Here is a 14,966-nt window from a genome sequence, read left to right as displayed (position 1 = left end):
GGTGGAGGCAAAATATCAACTGTCTGCAGCCATTTTGCTGATGCCATGTGGAGTTTTATTCTTGCGAACTCTTCTTTTGCGTTTACGTCACCTTCAAAGATTTTTTTCATGTTAGCTTTGGTAGAACACAGTTATTGTAAACGAGTTTTACTTCCATGAAAAAGCCTACATTACCTTCTACCACTCACGCGAGGTGTTTTGCTACCCCCCTTTTCTACCGGAAGGCTAGATGAAAGTTTGAAATCATGTAGGCTATTGGATCAAAAGAAATGAGGTTCACATTTAATTGAATGTAAACTATGCGATCCTAGTATGTTTAGTCATTGCTGAATACCTCCGGCTGCCTAAATATTTCTCTATTTTTCTTAATGTGAGCAAAGGATAATGTAGTGTAATATAAATGTAATACTTATTCTTTCATATTGGTAGCATCCTTTATCTGATAATAATTGTGTGCAGTTAGTTACTGTTCTGAGGGTGTCAAAATGTTAACTATTTGAGGAGCAATTTGGAATGGCACAGCTGTGATGGTGGTATAAAAGGTTAAACATAGGAATATTTGAAACTTCATAATCATAGTATCAAATGCTTACGCTACGAAACTGTTGTTTAGTTCCTCAAATTTTTTTTTTACAATTTACGACTTAATTTCACAGTACGGATATTCGGAGGATGGGTACGAATTAATCAATGAAATATTGAACAGGAGCACAACCTGTTTGCTAGAAACTGTAGAGAAAGAAAAGAAAACGAAAGGCTGTTGTGGGCGATTTTTCTTGACTCAGGTCATGGGTTGTCAGGAACAACGAAGAAATCAATCACCAATTCTCCAAAATACACCACGCCATGAAGAAACAATCCTTTCAGGGGTGACATAAGCCCATAATAACTGGTTAAGACTGCTTTCGTTTGAACTAATAATTGTCAATTGAGCCAAACACGAACCAAGTCAAATTCTGTGCCCTTGCATCATACAAACCACCAGAGCAGTTCTCCCGTCATACATTCATATTCATATATAAACTAATCTATCAACTATTAATTTTGAATATATAAGGATTGGACATTCATGAGTAACCAATATTCAAAATTGCTTTAATATTTTTTAGAATTTCTATTTTTTTTTCTAGTGCATCCTGTGTCATTCAGATTTCAGGATAAGTCCAAGAGGTCTCTTAACTAGTAATTAGGGGTGCTCAGACTGGTTTGAAACCCAAATTGTCCAAACCGGCAGCAGTAAGGTATGTACAAGTATAACCCCCGTTGTTACTGTACGTTCATAAGGAGAGGGACTGGTTGGGTTTGGTTTTAATCCAAAACGTAGTTGTACACCCCTATTAGTAATATAACATGGAGATTTCTAATTTATTTTTTCAAATGTGTGATGATTTACTTGGAAACTTCAGAAGAAGTCTCTGGCAAATACTCACCCGTTCTAAAATGTAGGTATTTTTAAGTTTGTTCTGAATCAAACTATTCCAAATCTTAAACTAGTATACTACATGTCGTTAAAGTACTTGCCTACACATTCGCAAAAAAGAAAGTTCTTGCCTACACAATTGATTCTAGATCCACCTACACTCACCGGGGAAAAGAACCCCTCTTTTACATGCAAGAATATTTTTGTCCCACTAGGTTATTAATAACCGTTTGTCCGTTCAACCCAGTGGATGTGCATCTCGTAACCCGTATTTAAATACTCGCGACTTGTTTGTCCAACTGTGCCTTCGATCTCTCCCAGGCTGCCAGTGCTAGGCATTTGTCGGGTTTTAGCAGTAGCCCTCGCATCCGGCGTCGCGAGGAAGCTTCATACTACACTCCAAGCTCTGCTCCCCGTTGAACAAGTCTCCACATCCTGCCATATTGTATCTTTCTCATTTCTGACTTATTTTATCTCCTGTCTACACTTGATAACTATACAGACTTCAGCAGGGGAAAAAAAAAAGCCTGGCCATGCCAGCAGAACCATTGTCAACAGATGTGTACAGTTCAGCAGTTCTCCGTGAGAATAGAGAAGTCTCGTGCCATGACTTTGAAGAAACATGCACACAAAAAATAGGCAAATATACCGTTCACAAGAAGCTGCGACCACAAAGCTGCGTTTCGCAAAAGAAAAAAAGAAGCTTAAAATGTTTGCAACGCTAAAATTTGACCAAGAAGTGACTACTTACTACTGGTACGTATACCGCCTACCGAAGGCGGGGATTAGTCTAGAACGCAGAATCTTCAATGCCACCGTGGCCGCACGAACTTTCCACGTGCACGCACCCGTAAACTGGGCCTCCCTCCGTCGTGCGAAGCGAAGATAGAAGAGGAGGTTAAAGGGCTGTTTGCCTGCCCACTCACCGATGGTGCCACACCGCGTCTAAGGTGCGGCGGCCTTCTGTTCAAATAGTAGCCAAGTAGTACCGAAGGAGTATCTCCGAGTTAAGAAGGCCGCTACACTTACGGCGCGAGGCGCGAGATATGTGATGTGACGCGGCGTCCGAGGCAAACAACCAAGCGGCCGATTCGGCCGCTACACCTACGGCGTGAGATATGTGATGTGACGCGGCGTCCGAGGCAGACAACCAAACAACCCCTACGCTACACCGCGTGAAAGCGCCACTACAAACAAGCGATGAGCCACTGCGAGCACCGAGCCAACCAGGTTACAGCCCGAGAAATTCCACGAGGGGGAGGGCCCACACGCTCGTGGCTGCGCGGGGTGGGTCCCACCACACGCAACCACACACCCGCGCGCCCACCTGCGTGCGCCGTCGGTTCCGCAGCACCACCCGCGCGCGGGTCCCGGGCCCCACATGGTGGTGGGCGCGCGGCCTACGAGGGGCGGGGCCCGAGCAAGCGAAGACCCACCAGTGGCCAACTTGCCTGCCTGCTCCCGACCCGGCGACGGTCAAGTGGGCCGACCGCAGGCGGCCCCCACCAGCATGCCAGATCGAGTCCCCGTCCTGCTTGTCGCCCTTTTTCTTTGCTCTCGTCAGACTAATCACTTCCGCTCGTACACCCCGCCGGTCAGGTTACGTCACGCAGGCGCCACGTAATGCTTTCACTGGCTCGTGGGGCCACTCAGCCGCGACCCTACATGTCACGCGAACTAGGTGTGAAGTCGAAAGCCGCCAGCCGGGCGCCCTTCCGTATTTAATTAGTCGCCGCCCACCAATCGCACTCGAGCACCCGAATTTCCGGTTCAGCCAGACTAAATTTGGATTACTGCTTGCGTCAGCTCGTCGTGGGAGCGAGCAAGCAAGCGGAGCGGAGCAGCAGCCAGTTGCAGCGGGCGAAGCAAATAACGGGAATAATTTAATGCGGCTTGGGGTGCACGCGAGCAGGTCAATCCTCGCACTCCACCTCCTGCCCGCCTCCGCAGCCGCATCCGTAGCCATGCTGGATCCACCGCCCCACCACCGGTAGCTGCGGCGGCGCCGGAGGGATGAAGAACTTCCTCAGGAAGCTGCACATCGGCGACTCAGCCGGCGGCGACGGCGCCTCGTCGCTGTCGGCACCTCCCCCGCCGCCGACGAAGAAGGGCGGCGGCGGCGGGGGCGAGCACAAGCACGCCTCCGGGTTGTCGGGCTGGCTAAGCTCCGTGACTGGGCGGCCGCACGCGCCGCCGCCCCTCCCGGCGCCTGCTGCTGCTGCGACGGCGGCAGAGGTGGAGGCGGAGGAGAACGCGTTGGCGACTGCGCTGGCTTCGTCGGTTGAGGAGAGGAGGGCTGCCCGGGAGGAGGAGTCCCGGAAGGAGGCGGAGGACGAGAGGAAGCGGGAGGTGGAGATGGAGAAGAAGGAGAAGCGGGAGGCGGAGCTGGAGGACTACCACATGCAGCTAGCGCTCGAGATGAGCGTGCGGGAGGACCCCGAGGCGATGCAGATCGAGGTGGCCAAGCAGATCAGCCTCGGCTCCTGCCCGCTCCAGAGCTCCCCCGCGGAGGTCGTCGCCTTCCGATACTGGGTACTCAGCATCTCCATCCCCACCTCTCCATCCTAGTATCTGACTATCTTCTAGTAAGTAGATTGTTCCCTTACTGTGATGCGATCTGAATCGTGCTATGTTCATGCGAATTGAACGTCAGAGCCGAAATGGGATTTCGTGCGGTAGTTTGGCCAGACGTGAGTTGCATCATGGTGGTGTTCTTCTGATAGATGTTGAACTCTATCCTGGAACGGAATGGGTATCGGAGCATGGGATAGTGTAGTTACGTAACTTAGCTCGTTATGGTATGTATGCTTATTTCCTTTTCTGGTATATCTCTGAAATTACGTTAGTCAGGAACAGTACACCATGGATTGGTCTACCATTCATAATCCGACCTTCTTTTATTTTTTGAAGGAAAAAAAGTTAGACCATGATTTGCAGTAGTGGGGTTTAGTTGTTTGGTTTAGTTGTTTTTCACCATAATGAACATCTGGCTTGCTTTATAGAAGCTAATGGCTACCATGCTTTTTTAGGAGGCGCATTTGCAATGCACTGAAACACTCAATCAGCAGCCTAGAATTAGCAGCAGCCACTAGCCACCATTAGATGTTCTCCTTCGTCAGATATTGTAAAGAAGTAAAACTGCTGTATGTATTTGTGACTCTTACCATTTTCTTACTTCTCATATGGTAGATTTGTTCGTGCTTCACAGAGTTTCAATGCCCTTAGCTACGACGACAAAATTTTGGATGGTTTCTATGACCTTTGTGCAACTGGGGATGAGCCGACATTATCGGCCATGCCAACATTATCGACCATACCCTCTCTGATGGAACTGCAAGCGCTGCCTTTTTCACATGGAGCCAAAACCGAAGCTGTATTGGTCAACAGAACACTAGACTCTGAGCTTGTAGCACTGGAGCAGAAGGCATTTATCATGAGTGTGGAATTTCGCTCGAAAAATTCAGAGTTTGTTGGCCGCACTTTGGTTCAGACTCTAGCTAATTTAGTTTCCAACTATATGGGTGGACCAGTGGTTGATCCAGAAAGCATGCTGTTGAAGTACCGGAATATGACCAGTGCATTGAGAGCTGATATAAGAAGTGCAGTTATACCTCTTGGGCGGCTAAAAGTTGGTTTGGCTCGGCACCGTGCACTGCTTTTTAAGGTCAGTAACAAATCACATTGTGGTGAGCAATCTGAGGCGCATTACTTTTGGTATTATGAAATCTGTCATAAACAATAAGCAGTAGAGATGCAATCGTGGATGGCAATCATTTTGAAATGCAATATCTTCTGTTCAATACAAAATTTGACATGATCATTTTCTTGTTATCCTTGTTTAGTTAGTAGCACAAAACCTGACTTCATTTTTGTAATGTACCCAGCTGAACTCCTGACATAACGGTTCAACTTGTGTTGATGCTTGCAAACTTATTTGTTTCTGGTCTTTCAGTATTTTGATGCCTATTCTCTGCATACTTGCATCTAGGTGTTGGCAGACAGCCTTGCTGTTCCTTGTCGACTAGTTAAAGGAAGGCAGTACACTGGATCAGATGATGGAGCTTTGAACATTGTGAAATTTAATGATGGAAGGTACTGTGCTTACCAATCCCTTGATGGTAGAAGTTATTCTTTTAGTACTTGGATATTAGGGATTATGATCGGTTTGTCCAGATTTCTGATTTCAGCCCCTTATGTTAGTAATGGGTATTGCATTAAGTTAATACATTACCATCGGTAACGCACAACATGTTTACAGGGAATGCATTGTCGATCTCATGGTAGATCCTGGTACTCTGATTCCATCAGATGGTGCCGACCTGGGTAGAGAAGTGGAAGACAGTTTATTCGTTGATGATCAACATGACAGCGACACTCAGTTGGTTTATTCTTTCAGTGAAGCTTCAAGTTCCATTCACGGTTCATTTGAAAATGAATCGCTTGAAAAAGGATTCACACCTAGAAATGCTGGGCATTCTGGTCCATATGGAGCAACAAATGCCCAGACTGATAATGACGTATCTGGGTCTGGGGTATCAAGTTCATTTGAGGAACTATCAATTTCCACATATGCAAGTGAAAATGTGCCTATTATTCATGAATCTAGTGCAGATCATATCATGACTTCAAAAAGCAAAGATAAGTCGATCACATCAAATAATTCGTCATCAAGTTCGCCTCCATCTTCTGAGATGGGCAGTACTCCAGCTGTACGGAGGAAGAAAGTGAAAGATGTCTCAGAGTATATGATTAGTGCTGCAAAGGAGAACCCCCAGTTGGCAGAAAAGATCCATGCTGTATTACTTGAAAGTGGAGTTGTGCCACCACCTGACTTGTTTTCAGAAGAATCAAAGGAACAACCAAAAGACCTGATTGTTTACGACACATCTGTATTTCAAACGAAAGATGAAATGATAAGGACAATGAATGAGCTTGAATCCACAGCACACGACTGTTCTGGTGGCCATGGTCCTCCAATGCCACATCATCCTGGACATGAGCTCAAGATTGTTCCTTATCGGACGCCTCTTGACCTTAAGCCTGTCCAGGGATTGGGTGTTTACCATCCATTTGATTCCCGGGATAATGCTGCTCCCTCTGTACCTCTGTCTGAACCATCTGCACCTCCCCAGGAAAATCCATTACAACTTATAAAGCAAATGCCTGTTACAGCTGCTGCTGTTGCAACAGCTGCCGTGGTCGCGTCTTCAATGGTCGTTGCTGCAGCTAAATCTAACAGCGATATCAAACTAGATGTGCCAGTTGCAGCTGCAGCCACTGCTGCTGCAGTTGTCGCTACTACTGCTGCTGTTAACAAGCAATATGAATATCTTGATCCTGGTTGTCAATTGCTTTGCTTGCCAAGTTCATCAACCAAATCAATCCAAAAAGGTAAACATGACTTGTTGGAAAACGATCAGCTGGATAATGCCGTCGAGCATGAAAAGGATTCGGTTCAAGCACCTCAGGAAGCTGAGCGAGTTTCTGATAGGTCAACTGGGACAGAGAGTGCAAGATCTGAAATTGCTCTGGATGATGTTGCAGAATTTGAAATCCAATGGGAAGATCTTACTCTTGGAGAACGTGTTGGGCTGGGTACAATTCTCTTGATTTTTTTCAAATTCAATTTCTTCATTGCTCAGTTTGTATAACTATCAATTTATTTGCAATGTTACTGGCTAAAGATTGCCATTCCTAAGTCACGGCTTTTCTTAACTGAAAATAATATAAAATATACTTTGAAACGTGAAATCACACCGCCTTGTATTTTCAATGCTGTTCTGACTTGCTTCTTTAATCTCCAGGATCTTTTGGAGAAGTATACAGAGGTGAATGGCATGGAACAGTAAGTTCTTCATCTGCCTTGTCTCACTAAATTAGAATGAGATCAGGTTGGAATAATAAGCCTAAACTTATGGTAGAATGAGATCTAATGTGATGAAGAAAGATTATGTTCGAATAATCCCCGCTATTTCACCTTGGCAAAATTTAGAACAGTTTCCATTCTTTGTTGCAACTGCATAGGAAGTCCTGCACTCCTTTTTATAGGGCCACTGAACGCCACCTAACTGAGGTAGCGCTACATCTTGTTACAAGTTACAGCTAGGCACATTGTTTGCTAAATCTTGTTACAAGTTACAGCTAGGCACATGGCTGCAATAAATCATGTCTTGAATTTTGTATTTGAGCAATTAAGTACCACAACGATATAGTACTAACCTTGAATACCCGAGGGGGTATTATTTCTATAAAGTAAAGTGCACACATGTCCCCAAACTTGTACTACTGTGCCAGACTGCCAGTTGGGTCCCTAAACTCTCAAAATGCATATTTGGGTCCCTAAACCGTTTAAAGGGGTCCATCTCAGGTCCCAAACACGCCACGCGTGCTCCCAGTGCCGACGTGGCATGCCACCATGGCATCGATATGCAAAAGAGTCCTCCACATTCCGCATCCTCTCTCTCTCCCTCCTTCCCCCTCTCTCTTCTTCTCCAATCTCTCTCTCTCTCTCCGGCCTGCGCCATTTTGGATTGGAGCCATCCGTGTCGATCTCCTTCAATGGAGTTTTATTCCCATTTTTAAAACTAGCAATCGATTTCTCGACCAAATCACACTCAATTATCGTTCATTTTTCGCTGGAAACGGAGCGAGCTACGCGTGATCTGCTAGTTGCCTCAGGAACTCCGTCAGGCTCCAGTTCGAGCCCCCTCCCCCCCGGCCATGGCCGCCCTCGCCTCCTACCTCCACAGGACGCAACCGCCCTTGATGTCACACCCGCCACGCACCGCGCCAGCTCCGCGGCCTCCACGGTGACGTCCACCTCGCGCGTGGACGATGGCGCCCGTTTGTTCCGCGACGAGCCAGGGTCTGAGTACTGCGGCGCCACGACCAGCGGCACGCCGCAAGCCACGCCCTCTAGGGTCGAGTTCCACCCGCCGTGCGTCACGAAGCACGCCACGGACGGGTCGAGTTCCACAAGTGGCATGAGGCTTGCCTGCTTGTGGAGGACCGGATGACCACGGGCAGGTGCGCCAGCAACACGTGGGGCTGCGGGCGCCTCAGGCCAGCGCTCCCTTTTCCTCGGCACCATTCCCCTCATTCTTCCCCTTTCTCTCTTCTTCCAGCTCGGCCGAGCTGAGTTGCCTCCGCCGCCGGCCGCAATACGCTGGCCACACCCCTTCCCTCCTCGATTCTCTCCGCGATAGCCTCCCCCACCTCCTCCTCCAACTTCCCTGCCACTTTCCCCACCCATTCCTGCCGTTTTCCGGCCGGAATCGTCTCCACCCAGCCGGTCGCCATTGAAGTCCGCCGGAGCTCCGAGCCGCACGCCGACAAACCTCCTCCGGCCTTCCTCCACCCAAGACAAGCCCACAGTGAACAACATGGCGCCGCCCTCGCCTCCCCGACCCTTTTCTCGGCTGCCCCTCGCGCCGCCGCGGCCAACTCGCTGCCACCGCTCCACCCGTTGCAGGCCACCTCCGTGCGGCCCTGCGCCTATGAGTGCTGGCCACGGCGCCACCACCGTCCAGCCCAACGCCAGCAGCCCACGGCCGGCCAAGCCACCACCGGCTATGGCCTGGCCTTGGGCAGCTCGCCCTTGAGTTGCCATTCAGAGGGAGAGATAGAAGAGTAAATAGGAGTAGAGAACACTCTGCAGGGTGATTTTTATAAATGTTTGCCAGCATGGCGACCACGTGGCATGCCACGTCGATACTAAAAAAAAAGGCCGGCGTGCTTGGGACCCGGGATGAACCCCTTTAAATGGTTTAGGGACCCAAATATGCATTTTGAAAGTTTAGGGACCTAACTGACACAGCGTACAAGTTTAGGGACCTTGGGGTGCATTTTACTCATTTCTATATATCGACATGAGATCCACTTTTAAGTCAATGTCAATCTAGTAGTCATCAAGGTATATTTAAACAATTTCTTAGCCTTAGGCATTTCATTCTCCCTAAAAAAGGTTTCTGACATATTATAATAGTTATCACAACTATATTATTATTATTATTATTATGTGTTCCTGCCTGAACTGTAGATGCTTGGACTTGAAGGTGAAGAATGTTAAAATTGAAGCAGCTAACCTACAAATGATTGATTTGATTTAACTTATACAGAGCTCATTTTTTTTTCACTCTGCATGATTAGTAAAAACTGTCTACCATTTCCATCTTTGTGCTGCTTCTATTGCATCATAGCAATTTGCCCCTCTGTGTAGGAAGTCGCGGTCAAGAAATTCTTGCAACAAGATATTTCAAGTGATGCTCTTGAAGAATTTAGAACTGAGGTATATGGATTTTCGCATTTTAAATATCTGAAGGCTACAAAATGGAATAGTGTTAGCTTTATAATGAAATGATTTATTTTCTTAATCTTAATTAACCAATAATCCTGAGAACATCTGACAGTTGAACCAATAATCTTGAGCTTGTCAGATAGTTATATAGATATGCAGAACTTATACCTTCCATTTGGCTAAGGTTACCTTTTGCAATTGTTGTGTTGTGTTTGACTAATAATCCCAAATCCCAATAGCAACATTTTATTATTAGTCCTATGCGAGCTTAAAAATGACACAGTGTATGTATCGGTTAGAACAGGCAACCTAATATTTAGTGTTGGGACATTTTTAACGGTCAGCATGATTAACTTAAAGAAAATGGTTAAATTTTGTATTGGCATGTCTTACCTATTCAATACAAGATGGTGTCGTAATAAACCATGATGTGTTGATCTGCCCAGTTTTGAAGTAGACCATGAAAAATTAATGAATACAATTAGCTGACTTGAACACAGCACAATTCTTTTTCTTGTTTTAATTTTGTGCTCTCTCACCTGAATTAATCTCTTTTTAGAATGCATGCAGCAAATCTCAAAAACAAAATCTAACATTTGGCACATGAAAATGAAATGAGTGAACTAGACATTAAAAACTATTATATGATTATATCCTTAGTAGTTTTTACTGATAAATAATTGTAAAGAATAATGCTAAACAAATTTATTCAAGGCCATGTTGATTTTCTAAACGACAAGTAAAAAAAGAGAGATTCTACGGCGCATACTACTCCTGTAGAGTCGGCAGTAGAAATTGAATTTAACTGTTGATATGTTATGTGGCATCTAGACTTTTTTTCTAATCTAATATAAGAAGACTTATTGTGGAGGTTGTCACGTGGATTGTTGCATTGTTCCTTGTAGCTGCGCACATGTAGCCAACACTGCCACCTTGCCAAACCTGTCTGCAGATCCTATGGACCAGCATTGCTGCAACATGCTTCACTGCATGCTTCTTGACGGCGTTGGCTCTAGCTGTGCTGCGATTTATGTTCAAGTACAGGCTGGTTACTGCAACTGTTGTCAGTCCACATGCAGCAGCATATTTGTTCTCTGCGGCCAATCTATATGGTCTGACACGGGAATGGGATCGATGTGGACGATGGTCGGTTACCTTGACTAGTGAATGGTGTTCCATAATTGTTACCTGGCTAAGCTTTCTATTGTTAGGACCAGGAGAATATTAAGGAATTGCCAGCGGAAATTAGGGAAGGGCCAGCATTGAAAAATTACTCAGCTGCATATCCTAGTACTTACACCAACGTACCACATAAGCCCTTAACAGATGCTACTCCTGCATTTTAGCAGGTGAAGTAGATGCAAATCTTAATTAATCTAGACCATTTCATGAAAAGGAATGAAGGTTGTGTTCATTTGAGGTAACTGTAAAACAGCTCAAAAAAGAACAGTAGTGGTACTTCAAACACATCTAGGTCACAGTATAAGTTAGTGCTTGTTTGGCACTCGGCATGGTATGAGTATGACATGAAAGTGACAAGCATGATAATAAACCAAGCACTGTTGATCTGCACAGTTCCGAAGTAGACCATGGAGACTAACAAAATCCAACAAATTACAGTTAGCTGGCTTGAACACAATCTTTTTTAATGATTTTGGTAATACATTAAAGTTCAAAAGTATTTTCCTCACAAAAGAAGTTAGTGTTGGTTCGTCCTACACCAACTGCATGGTATGGCATCGAATTATCTGTCGGCACGTCTACATTATAATGATAATTTTCAACCGCCAAAATTTCTCATGTTATTTAGTACACTATTTGTTTCTGTTTAGGTGGGAATAATGAGAAGATTGCGTCATCCTAATGTTGTTCTTTTCATGGGGGCTGTCACTCGTGTACCTCATCTATCCATCGTGACTGAATTTCTTCCAAGGTACCTTTTCTTCCTTGTTGATATTTTATTTTAGTTTTTGAATCTTCAACTACTTCGTGGATTATAATGACAGTGCCAATCTTTGTTAAATAATGTTTGATCCCCCTTTTTTGAAGAATGTGTTCTATAAATAAAGGAACTTAATGGATGTAACATGTATAGTGTCTTGTACAGATACTTTTGTGGTTAAACTAATGAATATTCCAGAGTAAAAAAAATGTAATGTCACAAATCTTAAAGTTACTCTGTTATTACTTGTGGGGTGTGTGTGAAATCATCAAGTCCTCTAAAAGAATCTAAAAATTTTGTGGTTAAATTATTGAAATTGTCAGAGCAAAAAATGTGATAAGATTTCACAAATCGCAAAGTTACCCTGTTATTACTTGTGTGTGTGTGTGTTGGGGGCGGGGGGGTGGATTGTAAAATGATCAAATCCTCGAACTGGAGTACTCAATCTACAATACTCAGGCAAAAATCTACACCCTTTGCTTCCGCCATCCTTCTGCTCCTCTATCCAGTCCTCCTCTTTCTCCCGTTCTGGTTCTTTGTTACCTTTACTTGGTAGTTTATTGATTCATCACCATTGATTTTTTTTCCCCTTGACAAAGCTAATCCCTCTCGTATAAAATATGGAACTGTTGATGGATTGCCTTTTGTATTCCTGCTGGTCCAGCTTTGTCAAATGACAGTCTTTTTGAAATGGCCAAAGTACTCTTCCTAGAAAGTATTAGTGGGGAAAGTATCATTTAATCTCAGCCTCTCGCTTGCCTTGAATTTTCTCTGCATATTTATACAAAAGCACTGATTATTGTAGAGTTTTGGAATAGTGCACTAAAATGCTTCTAAGAAAATGGGAGGTTATGCGCATAGTACTAGAGATATGTGTAGAATTGTATTTGTACTCTTGTACAAATCATACATGACCATATATATAAAGCCTCCCCCCTCCCCCCAGATGTATAAGAATAGTTTACAATATAAACACATTGCAGGACCTTAATGAGAGTACAAGATCTTGTCGTTTGTAGCTGCATATGCATAGTATTTAAAGCATTATTCAGGTATAGGCTATCAGGGCGGTCAGTTATTATGTATTATCTTTGTGGTTTCTGTACAAGTTGACTTGCATAAATATACAATTGCTAACTGTAGTCCTGACAATGCAGAGGTAGCTTATTTCGGTTGATCCATCGGCCCAATAACCAGTTGGATGAAAGAAGGCGTCTAAGGATGGCACTTGATGTGGTATGCCGAAGTTACCTTTTGTTTTTGTCTCATTCATATTGAGAACTTCGCTCTGTCTTTTCTAATACTTGGTTGTTGTCTGCCACAGGCCCGTGGCATGAATTATTTACACAATTGCACCCCTGTCATAGTTCACCGAGATTTGAAGTCTCCAAATCTACTTGTTGACAAAAATTGGGTTGTGAAGGTAATAAACAGGTCCTTTAACAGTGGTACACTTTGGGTCTTGGACATTTCTAGATATATAACAATTATTACTTGTCTTGTGTTTAGGTTTGTGATTTTGGTTTATCACGTATAAAGCATAATACCTTCCTCTCCTCAAGATCCACAGCCGGAACAGTAAGCTTGCTTAATTATATTAAATCAAACATTTTCCATTTCTTATAATAAGAAACTTGTTCTTGAAAACACCAAGTTTATATTTGGCTTGCCTTTTAGTTCTGCTCATTTGTAAAACTCATTTCTGTTGCATGCTGTGTGAATCTATATAGGATACCTCCCAATAGTAGGAAAATGATTGAAATGCTCGCTATTGACTTTTATTTTTAGCATTAGGATTGATATGTTTGTCAGAGCTAGATGCCTACTATTTGAAACTCATAATTCATTTTATGTTGAGATGAGTATAAACTTGCATGTCTGGTCTGGCTATTGATTATGCTAAAATTTACTCTCTGATGGTTTGATGGATTGGAGAGGATTGTTAGGTTCTGAAAATTTTTGCTGAAATATTAAGTTGTGTAGCTAGTGGGGTCTGTAATCGTGCAGGCCAGCTCCAGGAGCTTGTTTAAAACTCATAATTCACTTTATCTTGATATCAACGTAAACTTGAACATGTGATTTGTATTTTGATTGCTGTTGTTTGCAAACTATAATTTCTTTCATGTCATGCGTGTGCGTGAGGATGAGATGGATTGGAGAGGATCATTAGATTCTGAATCATTTACAGTATTTAGCCAGTTCTGTTTTCTTTTTCCCTTGTATCTGTTAGAATTTGGAACTTTGGTGATGTCAAATTAGCAGTCTTTTCTAAGCTTCCTGATTTTTCTCCTTGTATCTGTGTTAGAATTTGGTACTTTGATGATGTCATATCAGCAGTCTTTTATAAGCTTTTGCACTTTGAATAGATTTTCTTAATCAAAAACTCGCAAGCTGCTTTAGGCTAAATACTGAAGCTGCTAACTGTCTGCGCTATATCAAATGCAGGCGGAGTGGATGGCACCAGAAGTACTTCGAAATGAACCATCAGATGAGAAGTAGGTTTTACATGTCCCTCTCTTTGATTCGAAATGGTTTTGTGATTGATGAATGCATTGTGCATTTGTTTTCAGGTGTGACGTTTTCAGCTATGGGGTCATATTATGGGAACTTTGTACATTACTACAGCCATGGGAAGGTATGAATCCCATGCAGGTTGTTGGAGCTGTTGGTTTTCAGCACCGACGACTTGATATTCCAGGCAGTGTGGATCCTGCTGTAGCAGAGATAATCAAGAGATGCTGGCAGACGTTAGTATGCTTTAACTCCTGGGCTGCAATGGAACTTTAATATTTATAAAGTGTTACAAAATTTGTTGAGGCCTTAGATGTGTTGTTATTTACTTAAACAGTTGCAATGTAAATTGATAATTTTTCTGTCACATAAATACTATCATGAAATTGTGAAAGTAAAAGCAGACATTCAATTTATGCATCGTTGGAGTATATCCTTTGAAAAAAATTAACTGTGTGAAGAGAGATAAAACATAATATTTTGGATATACTGAAAAAGCAAGTATTCTGAACACTCAGTTACATTTTCTTTAAATTGAATGCTCGGTGCTTTTCCTTTTGTCTTTATCAATCTTTTATGCACCCTACTTAGTTTCTCAATTCTGTTTTGTGTACTGTTTCATGCAGGGATCCAAGGTTGCGGCCATCATTTTCAGAGATCATGGCTGCTTTGAGACCATTATTGAAAAACACGCCTGCTAACCAACCTACCAGAAAGCGGACACAGCAAACAGATGATTAAGAATATGGTGGTTAGTATCAGCTGACGACACAAACCAAAAAGAGAGGGCATTGGTC

The 14,966-nt window shown here is 43.6% G+C and overlaps 1 protein-coding gene across 3 annotated transcripts in view; it reads left to right on the top strand.

Moving 5' to 3' along the window:
• The first annotated feature begins 3,266 nt into the window (after nucleotides 1-3,266).
• LOC112888862 (probable serine/threonine-protein kinase SIS8) overlaps nucleotides 3,267-14,966 on the top strand; it is a 47,966-nt gene continuing 36,266 nt past the window's right edge. For 2 of the 3 annotated variants that reach the window (XR_003227951.1, XM_025955225.1), the window contains exons 1-13: nucleotides 3,434-3,952; nucleotides 4,629-5,084; nucleotides 5,409-5,512; nucleotides 5,679-7,015; nucleotides 7,225-7,265; nucleotides 9,639-9,707; nucleotides 11,549-11,649; nucleotides 12,816-12,894; nucleotides 12,983-13,081; nucleotides 13,168-13,236; nucleotides 14,104-14,153; nucleotides 14,229-14,405; nucleotides 14,796-14,920. Coding sequence is in view for 2 of the 3 variants with exons in the window: in XM_025955225.1 (XP_025811010.1) it covers nucleotides 3,434-3,952; nucleotides 4,629-5,084; nucleotides 5,409-5,512; nucleotides 5,679-7,015; nucleotides 7,225-7,265; nucleotides 9,639-9,707; nucleotides 11,549-11,649; nucleotides 12,816-12,894; nucleotides 12,983-13,081; nucleotides 13,168-13,236; nucleotides 14,104-14,153; nucleotides 14,229-14,405; nucleotides 14,796-14,910 (3,216 nt within the window). In the remaining variant the exon portion in view is untranslated. Of the gene's footprint in view, nucleotides 3,953-4,628; nucleotides 5,085-5,408; nucleotides 5,513-5,678; nucleotides 7,016-7,224; nucleotides 7,266-9,638; nucleotides 9,708-11,548; nucleotides 11,650-12,815; nucleotides 12,895-12,982; nucleotides 13,082-13,167; nucleotides 13,237-14,103; nucleotides 14,154-14,228; nucleotides 14,406-14,795; nucleotides 14,921-14,966 lie in introns of all 3 variants that reach the window. The other variant, XM_025955224.1, reaches the window with a different exon arrangement.

Source organism: Panicum hallii, chromosome 4 (assembly GCF_002211085.1).
Source record: "Panicum hallii strain FIL2 chromosome 4, PHallii_v3.1, whole genome shotgun sequence".
In the NCBI taxonomy this organism is placed as follows: Eukaryota; Viridiplantae; Streptophyta; class Magnoliopsida; order Poales; family Poaceae; genus Panicum; species Panicum hallii.
The sequence above is the reverse complement of the archived record's forward strand: the minus strand, read 5'-3'. Positions and strand labels throughout refer to the sequence as shown.